General features: G+C 38.2%; 1 protein-coding gene across 1 annotated transcript in view; it reads left to right on the top strand.

Moving 5' to 3' along the window:
• LOC149065234 (A disintegrin and metalloproteinase with thrombospondin motifs adt-1-like) overlaps nucleotides 1-11,995 on the top strand; it is a 130,658-nt gene extending 118,663 nt beyond the window's left edge. The window contains exons 11-13 of the mRNA XM_089254203.1: nucleotides 6,749-6,917; nucleotides 10,008-10,097; nucleotides 11,117-11,995. Of these exons, the coding sequence (XP_089110329.1) occupies nucleotides 6,749-6,917; nucleotides 10,008-10,097; nucleotides 11,117-11,278 (421 nt within the window). The 3' untranslated portion in view covers nucleotides 11,279-11,995. The remainder of the gene's footprint in view (nucleotides 1-6,748; nucleotides 6,918-10,007; nucleotides 10,098-11,116) is intronic.
• The last annotated feature ends 8,551 nt before the right edge of the window (nucleotides 11,996-20,546 follow it).

Genomic DNA, 20,546 nt, shown 5'->3' with positions numbered 1-20,546 from the left:
GGTCCTACCCAGATAGCCCAGTTTCTGTCCATCCTCGCAGAATTCTCATACTTTAATTTGTTTTGGGGTTACATACAATGGGGATATATCGTAGGATTTTAGCAAAACGATAGCAATCAGAGTAGCACTCTTTAGAAAAATAAGTGCCGTTGATAGGTGAAAAAGGGACCGGGTGTAACCTTGTTCGGCTATTGAAGACAGTACGAAGGTTTCCAACATCTGGCTGATACGAAAATGAATTTAGGAAAGAGAGAGAGTTCACAACTGTGCCTTGCGGGGAATCGATCCATTACCTCCTAGTCATGGAAGTGCCTCTGCACTGTTTGCCGAATAAATCATTTCTCTATTGTTACATGCCATCCTGAAACTAGACACACAGTGTCAACAATGGATCAGTAAGCTATATAAGGACCGATTCAAGCGTTGTATAACACATAAATCTAACTAACGGAACTTGAGTAACAGAAGAGCTGAATAGGACACCTTTATTTTTCTTTCCTCGTGGATGAGCAGTGCGAAATAGCAGTATGTAAAGCCATGCAGTGCAAGATGCATTGGGAACGTGAGGCATGAGGCGTCAAACAATCGTTTTCTGCGTGTTTCATATTGAGGGTGGAAGGTAGGGATGAAGATATGGTTGGGTTATTGAGGGAAGAAGTTCTGGCGTGGGCCAGAAAGGGGCTCAATGTCCATTGGACAAGCTTAAATGGTTCACTGTTCTACGCAAGTCCGATGGGGAGCCCTAGGTTGCCGGCGGGTCGGAATTCGCGTCATATTCCCTATCGAGGCGGGGCTGGTAGTTCACTGGAGCTACTACAAGCGATTGACGACGGGTAGAAGAACAAGCCGCGTGTATTGTTCGTCTCGTTTTTAATCGTGTGGCTGCCAGTGAGTGACCAGCCGCAGATGGGCAGGGGGGAAGGCATTTTGGATGACGGTCTGAAGAGGCAGAAGTCTTTTGGCTTCTGGATCGTTGAAGATGTTAGGCTTGTACTAAATGGCCGCGCGGGTTCCCCATATTCAGGAATGGCTGTTGGCTATCGAAAGAGGCCTGGGCCAACAGCCTTTTTTTTTTTTTTTTTTTTAGAAAGGGCTTTTCATAGCCGAATGAAGAGCGGCTAAGAAGAGCCGCTCTTCATTCGGCTGTGGACCGAATTCGAAGAAAATTTTGTTTGATGTTATTTATTGGTTGAGCATGTGCTCTGAAATTTTCGAAACAGTGGAATTGTTCTACAAATTAGGCTTCTAGTTTTTGCCTCTATTGTAAATTCGATTTCTGTAGAAAATAAAAAAGATTAATTTGGATTCTTCGAATCTTACACCAGAGCATAGCCGCATTAAGAGCATCGTAGGCCCATGGTGTCAATATTGCCTCCATCACTACTTCAGACATTAGTCGAGTCCATGCCACGTCGTATTGCGGCACTTCTGCGGGCTCGCGGGGGGCCCTACACGATATTAGGCAGGTGTACCAGTTTTTTTGGCTCTTCAGTGTATATTTTATATATATATTATTTATATATTTATTATTTTTATTTTTTAATTTATATATTTTTTAGTCTGTAGCATCAGGTTCATAAATTTGCTCCAGTGGCTACTAGAGGGCAGCACTTGTCTAGCATGTAGGGCGTGGTGTCAGGAAGGCAGCCACAGTACACATCAGTTGCAGATGCGATGAGGAAATCCCATATTATTCTTTCTCTTTGGTGTTAGTTTTAAAGTGAGTAGACGAGTGCATTTCCATGAGTTCGTTTCAGATCTTATTCATGGCTTCTTCAGGTAGATGCAGATGTTCAAATACTCCTGATACATTCAGTTATGTATGTGATTGCTGCACACTTGTTCGTCAAAGGCGCAATATTTCATTGTTTAAGAAGCGCCCCCTATTTAAAATTAGGGAGAGTTGGAGACCAAGGCAAAAAATGGACCCCTCATATTGTGTGTCATAATTGCGAGGAAATACTTCGTGACAGGTCAATAGGAAAAGCGAAACGCTGTGCGGCTTTTGGAATTCCTAACTCAATTAGTTAGTTATGAATTCCACAAAAAGCCCTATTCTATTTTTGCCTGGTCAACACACAGTGTGTGTCGGCAAGAAAAATCGGCACATGATTTCCTACCCTGATATTGCATCCGCTATTCAACCGATTTCAAGACGATGGAAGATCGCTACCAAGGCCGCTGGGACAAAAATATGATGGCGGACTACTGCTGGAGCATCAAAAAAGAGATTGCCCTCGTAAAGTCCACAAACACAAGAGTTATTATAAGCGCAAATTCTTTCCTGCAAAGTGCCAGAAATGGTGAATTGAGAAAGAAACCAAAAATGTTATTTTGGAAAAAATTTCGAGCTTACAGGGAAAAACTGAATTCAGATTTGAAATCATTATACTTGAATTAGGTAAGATCAAGTGTTTGTATAAATGCAACAAAAATTTTGTTCCCCCAGTGTAATTTAAGGACGGATTCAAATGAGAATCTAGGAACAGTTCGTGAGGCGAGTTTGACCGTTTTCTGCTGAAAGTTACAGAATAGTTTTTGATGAGAATTTAAAGACAGTTTCTGATGGGAGTCTGAGGACGGTTTGGGTGAAAGTTTGAGGACAGTCTGCGATGACATGTTAAGGACAGTCTGCGATGACATGTTAAGGACAGTCTGCGATGACATGTTAAGGACAGTCTGCGATGACATGTTAAGGACAGTCTGCGATGACATGTTAAGGACAGTTTCGGTGAAAGTTTGAGGACAGTCTGCGATGACATGTTAAGGACAGTCTGCGATGACATGTTAAGGACAGTCTGCGATGACATGTTAAGGACAGTCTGCGATGACATGTTAAGGACAGTCTGCGATGACATGTTAAGGACAGTTTCGGTGAAAGTTTGAGGACAGTCTGTGATGGACATGTTAAGGACAGTTTCGGTGAAAGTTTGAGGACAGTCTGCGATGACATGTTAAGGACAGTCTGCGATGACATGTTAAGGACAGTCTGCGATGACATGTTTAGGACAGTCTGCGATGACATGTTAAGGGCAGTCTCTGGTGATTTGATGAGAGTTTCTGACAAGAGTTTGAGGGTATTCTTTGTGGAAATTTTAAGGACCGGTTCTCTGATGAAAGTTTAAAGATATTCTTTGATGGGAGTTTTCGGGATATTTTCTGATGAGAGTTTAGGACAGCGAATGTTTTGGACGAAAGCTTAATGACAGTTTCTGTTGAAAACCAATTGCCCGAATGGCGTAGTGGTAAGATACTCGTCTACCACCGTGAAGGTCCCTGCCCGAGGGAGGATATAGATAAGATATTTTTCCCTAACGAGTTTGAGGTGACCACCGACAGTGCCTTCACTTCCAACCCACGTCATTAATGGCAGTAAATTGCGATATGGCTAGAGTTGGTGTTTAGTGTAGTAGTTTCTAATGAAAGTTTCTGGCTCTGATGAAAGTTTAAGGATAGTTACTGATGAGAGACTTCAATTACAGTTTCTGATATTTAATCTATGGGAGGCTAGCTATGGCTATGGCCAAGATGTCTAAATTCTGATATGGTCAGTTTCCGATAAGATGATTTCAAGAAAAATTTCGACAGCATTGTTTAAATCTTTAAAGATTGTGTTTCTGATGTGAAAGCTTTAACCCTTGCTGCGGCAAACCCGAGATAACTCGTCAAACTTGACCCGCTTTCAAAATTACTTATAATTAACCCCTGAGGACGTTACTTTGTAAAGTAAGGGATTTTTATCACAAAAATGATTATTTTTCCTAATTTCTTTTAAGGTTTTAGTATATTATTAAGCGTTATTGAGTGCTCTGACCATATACAAGTTATAGCTAACATGTTTGACTAATTAAAACTTCAAAAACCTGCTGCGGAAACACCTGCGGACTCTAAAACAATTTAACTTTTTTTCTTCAGAGGGGACGACAAATTACTCGTACGTGATTGTTTGGCATATGGGTAGGAAACGAGAACATTACAAGAATTGAAGCCATTTTAAATTTTATTTTGGGAGAAATTGGCAGTACAGATATTTCTAAGGCCGGGATCGCACTATAAAAGTTTTCTAAAAGTTCTTTTGCAAAATTTGAAAATTAAACCAATGACATTATCGGTTGCATTTGCTCGAATGTAATCTATGAGCTTTATTGGTTGCATTTTTCAAGTTTTATAAAAGGAATTTCATCAAACTTTTATAGTATAATCTCAGACTAAGGCATCAATGGAAAATTTTAAAGTGTGTGTTCGAAATATTTTTGTTGGCAATTAAAAAACGGTGGCAAAAAGTGACATGATACTAGGGACAATTTCTTATTCGATATAGCTTTATGAAAATATATTCATTTCTTTTTTTTCCCATGTATGCAATATATGCAAAAATGAAAATACAGTAAAACCTGTCTTTAACGGAATCGCAAGGGACCTAGATTTTTTTCCGTTGAACACAGGTTTCCGCTTAATAAAGATTCAATTGGCACAGTATATAAAATTATGTAACGATCTCGTATGTAATTGAAATGAAATGAAATTTATCTATCTATATATATAAAATTGATTTTCTGTGTGTATGTTTGTGTGTGTGTGTGTATGTTCTCTATACAAATCTACAATTTTAGATCGATCGTCGCTAAATTTTGCATATATACCAAATGGGACCCGACTTGAACAATAGGCTACTTTAATATTTCGTCAGAGTAGGGCAAACGCCCCAAATGGGCAAAAAAAACTGTCGGGCAACAATGGTTTCTGGGCCAAAACAATCACTTTCCGAACGTTACTTTGGTTACCGTGGTTCCCTAGCAATGCGTTTCAGACGTGTTTTATGCCTTTACAATGGTTTGTCACTTTTCTAATCCTGTTACCATATGTATAATAGTTTATGCCTTTGTAATGGTTTGTGCCACTTTTTCAATCCTCCCAGTAATGAGACTTTTTGAATAGATGCCATAATCATTATCAGCATCACTTTGAGGGTCAGGCAAAGCATGATCCCCATAGAAATCAGTGTTAAAATTTCCGATTTTACTGGAGAAATGCGGAAATTTGGTGGGGTTTTCAGCCACATCAATAATTTTAAAAACTTTATTGAATTCTTGATTTTTGAAATATTGAGTTCGCTTAGAGATATACGAAGCCTAGGAGATTAAATAGGAAGTAATTAGCCCCGGACCTACTTTTGCGTTGGATATCCATGCATATTGATTTTAACTTTTTATTTGCATCTTCTCTAGCATGAAAATTAATGTCTCCGCGTATTATCTTTTAATAATAAACTGCATAAATTCATATAGTTCAGGTTGTTTTGAAATTAATTATGGGCCCATAAAGTACATCGAAGAAATTCCACAGCTTTAACTAAGCATTTTTGGAAGCTGGAATAGGCAGATGGATAACTTGAAGTTCAAAAGGGGGGGGGGATCGAAATACACTTAGCGCCCTTAATACAAATACAACACCAAAACAGGCAAAATGCCCAGCGAGGTGGCTGAGAGAAACAGTGCAATTTTTTGGAGGTGGGTGGGTTTGAACCCATGTACCCTGAACTCTTCCTATCTCTAACTCCATATTTTACCAACCCACCACTACAGCACTAAAACAGGAAAAAATATATATTCATTTCTACGTTTCTTTAAATCTGGATTTGTTTCTTTCATGAGTCGCGCTGGAAGTCGCCATATTGATGAACTTACATACGGTTTGCATGTCCCTCAAAGAAAGAGGGAGATATCACGTGATCCAAAAAAGCCTCATTGAAGAATATCCGGGCAACGCCGGGTATTATAGCTAGTTGAAAATAATTTAAAAATAATTTAAAAACTAATGAAATATATAATGTAGTGTAAATTATTTTTATTTCATATAATTATATTTACTAACTAACTAACCGTGTGATGGCTCGGTCCATATCCTACGGGACTTCTAACTGAAAAGCCATCACCGGGAAACATATTTTCAATATGTTTAAAATGCAAAATGGAATAATACATATGCTCATCCCATACGCATTCCAAAACTTCCAAACATTTCAGAAACAGTCATTCATACATACAAGCACAGTAAAATAACAAGCGAAATACAATAGCACATATGCGTATCCCATACACATTCCACAATTTCCAAACATTTCAGAGATAGAAATACAAACAAAAATGTGCACATATCAGATATCCCAATCACATATGGCTGGTCGTTAGAGATGCAATACGCTACCAAGGCCGTCTTAAGAGCATCATGGGCCCCCGGGCCAAGTGGTTTTTCGGAGGCCCAACCTGGTAAATCCCAGAAAATTTCAATCGGATCTAATTTTTGTGAGGCCCCTCTTCTCTTGAGGCCCCCGAGCCCGGGTGGGCCCATGCGTTAAGAAGGTACTAGCGTATACTATACTATAATGCGGAGTGAGATCTGTATTATAGTCAGATTCAATAATCCGATCACATATTACAATGTGATCAGATTATTGAATTCTGATCACATTGTTAGTCTATTCCGTAGCAGGGATTTGCTTCGAGTAATGGCAGCACCTCCTAGAGATAGAAGGCCTCTGCAGTGTTTGCCATAAACGTCATTCAGACTACCTAGCAAGTTTGCCGCATTTTGAAACACAGCATCCTATTTCGTTTCTTCTTATTTTGGCGTATAATTATTACTATAGGACAGTAATCGGGGAATTTGGTAATTTTTTGTTTCATTTCGAACATGGCAAACACCTGTGATTTCCATGATGAATGCCGATTCCTTTTCTATTTTATAGGAAAGGCTTAGGTTCTTGCCTGGAGGACGACGACTCTGCTCCGGATCCCGAGACGAACCACGAGAGCGACGACAGGCTTCCAGGACAAAGGTTCCCCCTATCGGAGCAGTGCAAGCTGTCGCTGGGACATAACTTCAAGCCTCACATCGTGCCAAAAGAGCCCTTCAATGTAATATTGAAAATCATTTTCATACATAAACTTCATATTTCTAGAAAGTACACAGTTGATCCACAAATCTCCCGGGAAATGGAGCTTGAAGAGAGGGGGGGGGGGACCCCATCCATGAACTGACATTATACACGGTAGACATTGGCACTATCGACCGCCCAATAATTACACACGCGGTGGCGCGATGCCGGCCGGCGTTCGGTCAGTGGTCTTGGTGGCTGGCGGGACTTTTTTCTTTCCCCAGCATGGCCCAGCCATAAGGTAGCCTGCTTATATCCCACAAGGGACAGAGCGAGGGCCATGTCTGTGTTTGCACAGCTTAAGCCCCGTGTGCCATCAAGAGCACGGCTCTTTTGTGCAGCACCCCCTCGACGAAGTCAATGTCCCTCTGTAAGTAGTTTCCAAAACCCGACGGCGTACTCAAATCCAGGACGAATGAAGGCCCGGAAAAGTTTTCCCCGAGAAAAATATTTGAAAAATTGTTTTCCTGAAATCAATACTTTTTTTTCCCGAAATATGGCAATTTACTCTACTTCGCTGTAAAGTGAAATGTTTTGGAGGAAGGTGCAAGGGGAGAAAATGGTTGGCCAAGCTATAGGGTGAAAGAAAAATTCGGTGAATTTGGCAGGATTCGGAAGTGACGTAATCAATATTTGAAGCGTTGTATCTAAATAATTATTGATTCCATCCCGTCGAAATAACACAAGATACAAAAAAGATAGTTTTTTTCAATCGCACATCCCGCATATGGAACTCATTACCCTTTGAGATAATAACGAAGCCCACAATCCATCAGTTTGAGGCCGCCTTAAAAAACCATGATCTGTTTCCACATCTTCGTTGCTATGCTTTTTAATTTCTTTTTTTTTCCCCCCGAAGAATTCTGAGCCAGCTCAGCATCTCCTAGAGATAGAAAGCCTCCGCACGGGTTGCACATAAACGTCATCCAGACTGCCTAGAAAGTTTGCCACATTTTGAAACACAGCATCCTATTTCGTTTCTTCTTATTTTGGCGTAGGATCTTCCTGAATGGTTCACAAAATACCGCATGGTGATTGAATGTGGAGCATAGAAATCGCCAAGTCTGAGCACGATCATCTCTTTCCCGTACAACGCTGTTACTGGCACGAGCAGGGGAATTTTTTTACCAGGATATTCTGAGGGAAAATGGACTACTTACTGAAGCCACAAGCATCGGTGCGGAGGCCTTCTATCTCTAGGAGGTGCTGCCAGCTACAGTTATGTCGTCGTGGTTTTAACTTTCCATTGCATTCTTTTACGTAATTTCACATTCACTCTTTGAATAGTTGTGTGTATTTTATATTTGCATCACCATATGCATTTTATTTTTATTTTACTTGCTTGTTTATGTATTGGGTGTGCATTTTCCCCACCTCTATATGACGGAAGTGCTACCCTGCCATTCACAAGTAATGTAATATGGTACGGGTCACTTAAGTGAACTGTGCATGTGCCGCAGGTCACTAAAGTGATCTGTAAATGTGCCGCGGGTCACCGAAGTGATGTAGGAATGAATGCGCTGCACGCCACTTTTGAGAAATGCGAAACTATACCGCCGGTCTCTCAAGTGATCTGCGATTGTGCCGGGGGTTACTCAAGCGATCCGTGAATACGCCACGGGTCACTTAAGTGATCAGGAAATGCGAAATGTGAATGTTTATTTTTTACAAATTTAGGTATGAGGTCGTAGGCCACATCAGGTGACTGCGAGGGCCACATTTCGCCCGCGGGCCATAGGTTGAGAACATGTATACTCTAATATCATTCCTCATAGGGTGCCACACACCGGATAAGGTTTAGGAACCATTAATCTAAAAATCCAATGCAACATAATTTATATATAAAAGAGTTTTTAATGTACCGCAATATGAAATGTGTACTTTTTTTCATGCCATTTATCGAATAAGAAAAACTAGTGCACTTTATGCAGATCGATGAGCAATTACATCATGACCAGTTCCTACCATGGCCCTCAACATCCTGTAGCGGGGCCTCTAGGCTGGGATATTTTGCGGGCCCCTCGGTCAGACTTTTAACGGGTCCCTTCTGTAGTTAATTTATAGCGTGAAAAAGCAAAAGAAGATGATAATTGTCCCGGGCCCCAGGGCTAGAACCCTGGCAGCCCCCCCCCCCTATGTGGGGGGGCCATGGTTCCTACTGACAATGATGAGTGCTCTTGGAGACAAGGGAAAAACACCAGGGGAATAAAGCCAGCTTCTCTCGTAAGTATGGTTTGTGGTTGCGCCACAACTGATGCAACAGATTTTGATGAAGAACAAACTATAATAGCCCGGGGGGCACTTCAGAGCGTCAATTTTAGGATGTTCTTGCTGCTGATCATACATGTGCAGTTCAGAGTGAAAATCTATCAAAGCTGGTGCGCAGACAACGAACCAGAGTCAAGCTGTTGACTTTTAGCTACGCACTAATGGCAGGCCTCTCGTTTAAGGGCCAGCGGCGTCTGAAGCTGCGTCCGGACCCAGCCAAGCTGCGCGAAAAAACAAAAAAAAACAGGAGATCGGCTTGCATTCGCACCTAGAACTTGGGAACCGAAAGACTGAAACACCTGTATCAACACTCACTCGAATGAATGGCGTCCACTCTTCCTTGATTTAGTAGTGCCCTACAAAATGCAGAGAGGACTAACAGCCATAGCAGTCGATCCCCTCCCTCACTTACGATATTGACAGCAAGATCTCAACCACACTTTGAAACAGGTTTCTTGACAGTATGATCTCAACCACACTTTGAAACAGGTTTCTTGACAGTATGATCTCAACCACAGGTTTCTTGACAGTGGATCTCAACCACACCTTGAAACAGGTTTCTTGACATGGCAACATCACCTCAGCCACACCTTAAAGACAGGTTTGACGGTAAAACCAGCTCAGCCACACCTTAAAAACAAGTTTTTGAGTAGCTCCGCGCGCGTGGGAGCAGCTCCAGAAGCTGAGTAGCTTATTAGACAGGTGCTTAGTGTTCATAATGTAATGGCTCATCGGCGTGTGTGCACACAACTTTTAATACCCATTTTCATCTTGTAAAGCTTACGTCAACGAAATCTTTCAGGATGTCTGCAGAGAACTGTGGTGTGTATCCGGCCTATGGGCATCAGTGGCACATCCGGCCCTGGAAGGCAGCACCTGTGCATTCGGGAAGGTAATTAAAAAATAATTATAATTTTCGATTATATATACGTACCTATTTTTTTCAGGGCGAGTATGGTGGATGTTCAATTTGCACCACCCCCTTTTTTGCCACGAAGTGTTTGACGATATTGGCTGCGTGAGGGCGAACATTGTCGTGAACAAGAAACCATGAACCTTGTTGTGCGTACTGAGATCGTACCCTGCGTAGACGTTTCATGAAACGGGTCAAAATTTCAATGTACCTTGCAGCATTCATCGTCGTTCCCTCAGGTAGAAATTCCTTGTGGATAATGCTTTGACTATTAAAAAAGGTGATTAGCATCGTTTTGATGCGTGATTTTTCTGCTCTGACTTTTTTCCGACGAGGTGATGCAGGAGAACGCCATTCCATGCTTTGCCGTTTCGTTTCATGGTCGTACCTGACACCAGGACTCATTCTCAGTGACTTAAAGTGATCTTTTGTTCGTTCATTTTCATGTTCTCAGTTAAGAACCAACGCACTATACAACCACTAATGCCTAATTTACCGAAGATCAGAAAAAAAAATTGCCTTAAATTCCCTGAAAACTAGGAAAAATTGCCTTAAATTCCCTGAAAACTAGGAAAAAATGCCTTAAAATTACTGAAAACAAGGAAAAAAATGCCTTAAAGTTACTGAAAATCAGGAAATATGCCTTAAAATTACTGAAATTAAGGAAAATATGCCTTAAAATTACTGAAATTAAGGAAAATATGCCTTAAAATTACTGAAATTAAGGAAAATATGCCTTAAAATTACTGAAATCGGGGGGGGGGGAAAGCCTTAAAATTACTGAAAACCAGGAAAATATGCTTTAAAATTACTGGAAACCAGGAAAAAATTTCTCAAAATTACTTGAAATCAACAAAAAAATGTTCTATCACGTAAAAATAACGAAATATGCAAAATAATAATAAAATATGCATATAGTCATTTAAGTTGGAGCTTTAGCTTTATCTATCTCATAATGTTGAAAAAATCCAATTTTTATATTTGATTTCTCCCCTTAGCAATGCATGCAAGGCGTGTGCACCGAAACACCGACGTCAGCCGTGTACGCCAGGAGCCTGATAACGACGTCAGCGTCCCGCTCGATCATGGTGGACATGAAAGAAGCCGTTTCCGATTTTCTGGACCGTCTAAGGACAGCGTTTAGTATGATAAGCACTTGAAGAAGAAAAGTAACCGATCACACACACACCTTTTTGGAAGGAAATCAATCCAATCGATCACCAGCCGATCGATATGAAAGAGAGAAAGAAGAAAATTGCTGCGTTGACACGTCCTGAGTGACAATCAAGAATGAGCTTAATGAGACACCTTTTTATTGCATTTTCACCGTCCCTCTGCTCTTCATTAGTATCTTTCTATTCCCTTTTTATTATTCGATCTCTTATGGCTTCCTATGAGTGACAGGCTGATGAAGTGATACTAATATCAGTGACTCTGTGAGGGGAATGTGAATTCTTATTTAGGGAGCAACCTCTCTTTTGCGGACACCGGCGGGACAAAAAAATTTGAGGGTAAAAAAGGGTTGACCGTTAATGAGAGGTTAGAAATGCATACTTTTATTGTATGAGGGGGAATTATTATTTGGCCGCAAAAGAAGGGTGTCCGCTAAGAGGGGAATTTCACTGTTATTTATTGACAGGCCGAGGAAATTTGAAGATATTCATTAGATCAGTGGTAATATTGTCCAGGTCCATCGTCATGCAAAAATAAATAAATACAGTAGAAGCTCGATTATCTGGCCTGTTTCTTGGCATCATGACGTTGCCAAATCATTAGAGTTGTTGCCAAACCTCGCCAATTTGGCGATGTTTACAGAGAAATGCGTTAAATTTCATTTTTACACGAGGCAGTGAGCATTTTACAAGCGAAGAATGACATAACAAATGATAAATAAGAACTATATACATAATTTTGGTAACAATATTTCTTGGACTTTTCTTTTTCTGTAATAAATTTTTAAAACATTTGCATTGTGTATACATTTATAAAGTGCATTAGGGGGCCATTCAAGTATTACGTAAACAGATTTTTATCCATTTTTGAGCCGCCCCCCCCGGTCAGCAAAAGTCAGCAAAACACTGACCTCCCCCCCTCCCCCCCCCCTGTCAGCAAAATTTTGTCAGTAGCTCAGAATATTTCAGATCTTCAAAAACGGTGTTCGTGACGTAAGCAACCTTCAAACCCCCCCCCTCCCCCCTTTGTCATCAAAAGTCAGTAAATCCGAACCCCCCCCCCTCGTGGTGACGTAATATTTGAATGCTCCCCTTACATTTATGTATAAAGTACTGACCTGTACCAAGAGGCCACAAAATATGAATAGGAGCGGTTTTTGGAATTAAAATTGTGTTTTTGATGGTATGGGGAAGGGGGGGGGGGTGGAGTTTGCAGCATTTATAATAACTCTGGCCTATCCATCCGCCCTTCCGCCACGTTATAGGCCAAATAGTAATGTAATATAAACTGTAATATAAACAAGAAACTTGAAAGAAAAGTTTTAAGTTAAATTTAATTCAAACTTTTCTTTTTTAAGTTTTTTGCAAAAAGCGCAGCTACAACGATTGTAGACTGCTGCAGTAATATTGTTACGATTAGACAGTAATTGTACTTTTGGCGACAGCTCTCGATAGGAGCTTGAAACGTTGTTCTAGTTCTTTTGCAGTCTAGAGTACGGTGGAACCTCGTTTACACGACGTTCAAAAGGCCGAATCAAAACGTCGTATAAGTGTGTGTAACTCGAAACGTAATGTTTCAATAATTGTACCGTTACAGGCCTGTTGCTCTCTGTGGAAAGAATTTTGAAAGAGGAGATCGGCTCGCATTCGCGCCTCGAAGTTGGGAACCACAGAAAAGAAACTTCAACTGACCACCCCTATGGTGACGGTGTCTCACCTTGGACATTTTTTTTCGGTAGTTGATGATTTGCCACCTCCTCCTCTACTTCGTAATCATTTTCAATGTTGACACAGGGATATCATCCAATTATTTTAAAATTTTTTTGCTCATTTGACGTATATAAATGACGTTTTTTCAAAACATTCGGAGTTCGAGTCGATCTGAAAACATCGAATAATTGAGGTTCCACGTCAAACAAATGAATGATTTTAACATTAAAATGTATAGGAACCAACTGCGACCGAAGCCAAACGTTGTACAACTGTGAAAGTCGTATAACTGAGTGACGTATAAACTAAGTTCCACTGTAGATTGTGCTATCGCATCACATTCATTAGTACTGTCTTCTATTGTTCGAGAGCATTCTCGCTGTTAGATGGCTGTAGTTTCTACTGCTATAAATGGGTAGTTATACCACCCATTTATAGACGTAAAAGAATTTGGGAACCACTGCATTAGATAATTTGTATTTTTGACTTTTTTATGCGACTTTTGTGTATGATCGTGCACTTAACCCTCTATGGCAGGGATTTTTTAATGCTGATTGATTAATTAATAATTAATTAATAAAGTGAAATTAATTCTGAGATTGATTTTAATCTGAAATCACTTCAAATGATTCTGCAATTATTTATTCTGATAATTCTGAAACCATTTACCTTCTGAATATAACTCGAAATCATTTCTTTAAATAGTTATGGAATTTTTCTTTTATTGATTGTGACACAAATTACGATTCTATCACAAATTGCGAAATTATTTCTCTCATTGATATAGAAGTTATTTTTCTCACTTATTCTGAAATTCTTTGTTTCAAAAATTCTGAAATTATTTATTTCATTTATTCTGGAATCATTTCTTTCATTCACCTTAGAATTATTTCTTTCATTCAATTTAGAATTATTTCTTTCATTCAATTTAGAATTATTTCTTTCATTCAATTTAGAATTATTTCTTTCATTCAATTTAGAATTATTTCTTTCATTCAATTTAGAATTATTTCTTTCATTCAATTTAGAATTATTTCTTTCATTCAATTTAGAATCATTTCTTTCATTCAATTTAGAATTATTTCTTTCATTCAATTTAGAATTATTTCTCTCATTTATTCTAGAATTATTTCTCTCATTTTTTCTAGAATTATTTCTCGCATTAATTCCAAAATTAATTCTTTCATTAATTCCAAAATTAATTCTTTCATTAATTCCAAAATTAATTCTTTCATTAATTCCGAAATGATTAATTTCATTAATTCTGAAATGATTAATTTTATTAATTCCGAAATGATTAATTTCATTAATTCTGAAATGATTAATTTTATTAATTCTGAAATGATTAATTTTATTAATTCTGAAATGATTAATTTCATTAATTCTAGAATTAATCGTAAATTATCAATCGTAAATCATTTATTAATCGTAAATTATCAATCAATCGTAAATCATTTATTAATCGTAAATCATTTATTAATCGTAAATCATTTATTAATCGTAAATTATCAATCGTAAATCATCAATCGTAAATCATCAATCGTAAATCATTTATTAATCGTAAATCATTTATTAATCGTAAATCATTTATTAATCGTAAATCATTTATTAATCGTAAATTATCAATCGTAAATCATTTATTAATCGTAAATCAATATATAAGAAAAAGGGAAGAAAAAAAAATTGAGATTAAAATGAAAAACTGGAAAAAAAAATTAAGATGAAGCAAAACGTAAGAAGAGGAAGAATTTGAATAAAATGGGGGAAATTAAAATATAAAACAAAAGAAAATATAAGGAAATAGTAGAAGAAAGAGATAAAATGAAAAAAAGAAAATGTGAGAATAACACAGAAGAAAAAAAAAGAAAAAAGAAAAAGGAAATTCAGAAGAAAAACGGGAAGAGAAAAGAAATTTAAATATAAAATAAAAAAGGGAAAACTTGAGTAAAACAAAAGAAAAATTAAGATAAAATGAGTGAAAAGAATGGATAAATAAGATGAAATGGAGGAAAGGAAAATTGAGGGAAAAGAAAATGGATAAATAAGATAAAATACAGAAAAAGAAAACTTTATGGAAAAGAAAAAATCAGATTTAATGAATGAAATGAAAATCTGAGGGGAAGAAAATGGAAAATTATGATTGAATGATTATAAAAAGAAAATCTGAAAAAAAAGAAAAACTAAAAAAAGATAGGCATGAACCTTCTCTCATTCCGGATTCCGGAAAAAATTAAGATGAAAGAAAAGGAAATTTGAGAGAAAAAGGAATGGAAAGTTAAGATAAAACGATGTTTTAAGAAAAAAAAAGGAAAAATTTGGGAAAAAACATAAAAAAATGAGAAAATTAAGGTAAAATGAAGAATGAGAAAATTAAGATAAAATAAAGAATGAGAAAATTAAGATAAAATAAAGAATGAGAAAATTAAGATAAAATAAAGAATGAGAAAATTAAGATAAAATAAAGAATGAGAAAATTAAGATAAAATAAAGAATGAGAAAATTAAGATAAAATAAAGAATGAGAAAATTAAGATAAAATAAAGAATGAGAAAATTAAGATAAAATAAAGAATGAGAAAATTAAGATAAAATAAAGAATGAGAAAATTAAGATAAAATAAAGAATGAGAAAATTAAGATAAAAGGAAGAATGCGAAAATTAAGATAAAATAAAGAATGAGAAAATTAAGATAAAATAAAGAATGAGAAAATTTGAGAAAAAGAAGGAAAAATTAAGATAAATTTTCTTTTAAAAATCGTAAAATTCATTAAAAAACAAAAAAAAATTGGTGTTTTTTACTTTCAACCAGCCAAAATGTTCATTAGTTCTTAAGTTAATTTCAAATTTTCATTAATTTTTGTTTCTTTTGTTCATATTTTGTTTGGCAACAGTGTTCTGCCGGTTGTGCTCGCGACGATCGATGGAACCTTCACACCAACCAAGGTTTGCCTTTCTTCAAACCGTACATGACAGGAGTTTCATAGACATTCCCTTCGCCGCTGCCGCCGTCACCACCAACCCAACGTAATTCCGTCTACGCATCCGGTTTTTCAGAGGAAGACAAGCTTACGTCATTTCCGTTTCATCGTTTCACTTTATGTTGTGGAGAGAAAGGAAATGTTACCGCATTTCCGTTTCATTTTTTCTGACGTGCATTTGAATATTCACACCCTCCCTAAAGAAGTTTCACTTCAAAAAATCAAGATAAAATTAAGAAAAAGTAAATTTGAGGGGGAAAAGAAAGTAAATACATTATATTCTCACAATAATGGGCACATAAGTCATCCAAAACTTCGTCCGTAGGAGGATTGTCCGTCCACTGTTTCGTTTACAAACGATTAGCAAGAAATTCGGATGATCTCTGACGAATCGGCGATAAATATGGTAACCTTGTCGCATGTTAGGAAAAGAAAGGAAAGAAAAAGTGTAATACACGATTATGAGAGAGAAAGATATATATTTATCTATTATATACTCTTATCTCTACCTTTCTCTTATGTGTAATACTTACAGGTAATAGAGTAGGTAAGAAAAGTAGATTTGTCATTTCATCCTCACCTACCTGTCCTCTTAGATGTATGTAGTAAAACTATACATCACGGAGGCGAAAAGAACTATTTTTTTTCATAGGGTTGCGACAAAGCTTTGTGGTGATAAGAGAGGGAAAAAAACAGAACTTTATGCATTTATTCGACTGGCGTTTGGACGCAATATTACGTGTTTGATCGTAAAGTGGTTAATGGACAGTAAAATACTTTGACTCCCGTGTCGACGTAATTCCAAGAGGTGTCCGCTAGCGGGGAGTATCCGGTATGGGAGGTCCCACTTAATTAAGATCTCATGAAGGAAAAGAAAGTGGGAGAATACAGAAAGGAGAAATTAAAATAAATTGAAAAAAAATAGATATAAAAAGAAAGAAAAAATTAAGATTAAATCGAAGAAGAAAATTCTCAGAAAAAGATAAGTTCGTTGTGATTCGAACAAGCAAAATTTAACAGCCCCATATCTCTGCAAAATGTCCTCCGACCAAGTGCAGAGGTAGCCGCGGAACGGAGATGATTTTAGCATTCGTTAACCCTTTCAGAGGCCCAGTAATCCTTAAAGTCCGGGCTGAAATCCATGAGGTTGAAGAGAGAATATCTAAAACGAGAAAAAGCAACCCATATGTTTGTGAGTACACGTTTGCGTTAACTCTTTCAGCAGCCTTGACGAGATATCTCACCTCCTTAAAAGCCTCCTATTTTTTTTTATCATTGACAAGCATAGATAGTCAACGCCACTTATTGAAATCACGGACAATGTTATCATTCGTGTATTGTTATCACTTTTTGAAAGAACGGAATGGATCAATATCGTAACATGGGAAAAAATTCGTTTATAGTTATTGGGACATAAAGTGACCGATTTTTCTTCCGTTGAAATTTTTTTTTTGCGCATTCTGAAGTTAAGGTTTAACCGAAGTTATTTTCTTTTCCCTGAAAACTTATCGTTATCATATCAAGGCTATGTAGGAGGCTAGCAGGAATCTTTCCTCCTTCCCTTGTTGACAAGTGTGTTTCCATACTCTATAATCAGTCCGTAGTATACGCTGTGATCCACATACGGGTGGAGCTGCTTTAGCAATGACCTGCCTATAGTGAAGGCAAATGTATGATGACAAAAAACCTTTCCCTTCAGTTATTGATCGGTTTCTTTCAGTTGATCAGATTCAAATACATTTCCTGAGAGGATTTCTCAAGGGATCTATGAAACGTATTGCTATGAAAATTATTTAAATACCCCTTAATAATAATTTATTGTGCCTTTTTTTGCCTGTAAATAGTGTAAATGGTCATCATTCTATGTAGAAATGAATATTAGCGCAGTTCTCTGTAATTCTCGCCAAGTTGGCGACAAACTAAAAACATCGGAAAAATAACCGAAATAAAAAACGGTTTGGAGAGGGTTAGCATCGGGTCACGGGTATTTTTTAAGACAGGAAAAAAAATAACTCAAAACAGCCGCTAGGTGGCGCTGGTACGAGCGACTTCTATGGAAATATGCAAATGAGACGGTTATGAGAACTTGCGCTCCTAATCCACAATCAGTTCACCGTTGTAAACCGTGTATGTGAACAAGGATGATGAGTGCGAAGGATAAAGCTTTGTTGGTGAAGTTGTTTTACGTGAACCAAAAGGAATCAGCGACCATTGCCTTGCGTAAATTCTCGGTTCAGAAGAATGTGAGGACTGGAAAAGGGCCTTTAACAGCGACAGGCCTCATAAAGCTTGTTTAGCGGTTTAAGGAAACTGGAACGCTGGAGGGTCGTGTAAGAGCTGGACGACCATATTTAAGGAAGGCACGTTCGCCGCGTGTTGCAGCCGAAATGGAAACGTTAGCGTCCGAATCCGCTGCGGGGATCAGCAGTGCTCGTGAAGCTGCCAGACGCTTGGGCTTACCACTATCCCCTATACGCAATATTCTTCATGGAATCCTTGATCTGTACCCATAAAGATTGCAGTCGTGCCATGAACTTTTACCAGCGGATAGCGTACAGAGGAAAGCATTTGCGAGGTGGGCTTTCTCCAAAATCGAACAGAATCCCACCTGGGTCTAACATCTTGTGGACAGATGAAGGTCATTTTTTTGCTTCATGGCGACGTTAATACCCATAACTGGCGTATCTGGGCGACGTCTAATCCACGTGAGTACATGCAGAAAACTTTGCATTCCCCAAAAGTGACAGTGTGGTGTGGGTTCACACAGGTTCATTCGTCATAGGACCCTTCTTCTTTGAGAAGCAGTGCCCAGTAAATGGGAATGCGGCCTCGGTGAATGCGCAGCGTTATTTAACGCTTTCACGCGTGAAGGTCGTGCCATGTTTGCGTCAAAGAGATGCGCTTTCTACCCTCACGTTTATGCAAGATGGAGCTACTAGTCATACTGCTACTCCGGTCAAAGTATTCCTGATACAGACGTTCGGGGGAGGAAAAATCTTTAGCAGGGCTCTAGATTTGACACCGAGTAGTCTTCTGGCTATGGGGATATTTGAAATCCCGGGTGTATCGATCCGGTCCATCCAATCTGTCGGAACTGAAAGATGCGATCCGTTGCGAGGTGTCATGCATACATCCGCACCTGCTGCACTCTGCCGTTGCTGGATTTGTGACTCGCCTGCAATGTGTTATTCCCGTCTGTTGGTGGTGGTCACGTGGAACACATACTGCTGTAAAAAAACGATTTGGAGGCATTATGTTCGTTATTTGCGTATCTTTTCTTTGACTTGTATACGTCAGCACCATCCATCGGCTGTTTTCGAGTAATTTTTTTTTTCCTGTCTTCAAAAAATTCCCGTGACTTAGCGGTGCTAACACTGAAAACCGTTTTTTATTTCGGTTATTTTTCCAGTTTTTAGGAATTTTTAAAGTTTCCACGGAATTTTTACCCACCCTGTGTATCTGTGACGTCTTGCATTTTATTTCGCCTCTACTCATTTTAAGGAGTTGTGTGAAAGGGGATAACAATACTGTTATCCGAAACAGTATTGTATATTAAGTACTTGCCTAACTTCTGCCCGTGCTGAATATCGTAATCTTCGCCCCCCTGCAGAACGCTAACGAAAAGTAAACATTCAACTAATTCTGATTCCGATCATGCAACAGCAATATAATGATATATAGTTACATATCTTGTAATCTAATTACAATAGATACATAATCTAGTTCAGTTACATAAACTATCTGAAAATTAGATTATCTATATTCCATATTTAATTTCATGAAAAGGTAATACGTTCCGTACAAAGGTAATCTATTGTTCCTAGTCATAGAAATATGAATAGAGTGAAAGAAATACAAAAACTTGACATTTTCTGTGCAAAAAATTAAAAACCCATCCGGCAAGTGGTCAAAAAAAAAAGTTATTTGTGATATAAATTAGACACAGTTTCAATTCTAACGCCTCATATTGGCTGAATAAAAAGAAGGTCCCGTTTTATATGGAATTTAGAAGGAAAACGGAACGAGTGAACATTTTGCATCCAATTAGAAGAAAAAAAAAATACGGAGCAGAGAGTCACGTTTTACCAATTCTCCCGTTTACCATACGTCCTATTTGACCGAATGGGATGTATGGTCACCGTACTTCCAAACGGGATTTTTCGTTTTGATATAGTTATATCGTTATCAGAAACCCAGGGTCCCGATGTGATCCCAACACCTCCTAGAGATAGAAGGCTTCCGCACGGGTTGCCATAAACGTCATTCAAACTACCTAACAAGTTTTAAATCCTATTTCGTTTCTTCTTATTTTGGCGTAGAATCTTCGTGATTGGCTCACAAATACCGCACGGTAATTGGATGTGGGGGCATAGAAATCGCCAATTCTGAGCCCGATCATTTCTTTTCCCTACAACGATGATGCTGGCATGAGAAGGGAATTTTTTCCCCTGAATACTCTAAGGGAAAATGGACCTACTTACTCACGTTACGAGTAGCGTGCGGACCATTTCGTTTCTTCTTATTTTGGCGTAGAATCTTCCTGATTTGCTCACAAATACCGCATAGTGAT

This window comes from Pholcus phalangioides, unplaced genomic scaffold (genome assembly GCF_987345545.1).
Source record: "Pholcus phalangioides strain wild (caught in Gottingen) unplaced genomic scaffold, Ppha-v1.0 ptg000040l_1, whole genome shotgun sequence".
Lineage (NCBI taxonomy): Eukaryota > Metazoa > Arthropoda > Arachnida > Araneae > Pholcidae > Pholcus > Pholcus phalangioides.
This window is presented reverse-complemented; position numbering and strand designations above follow the sequence as displayed.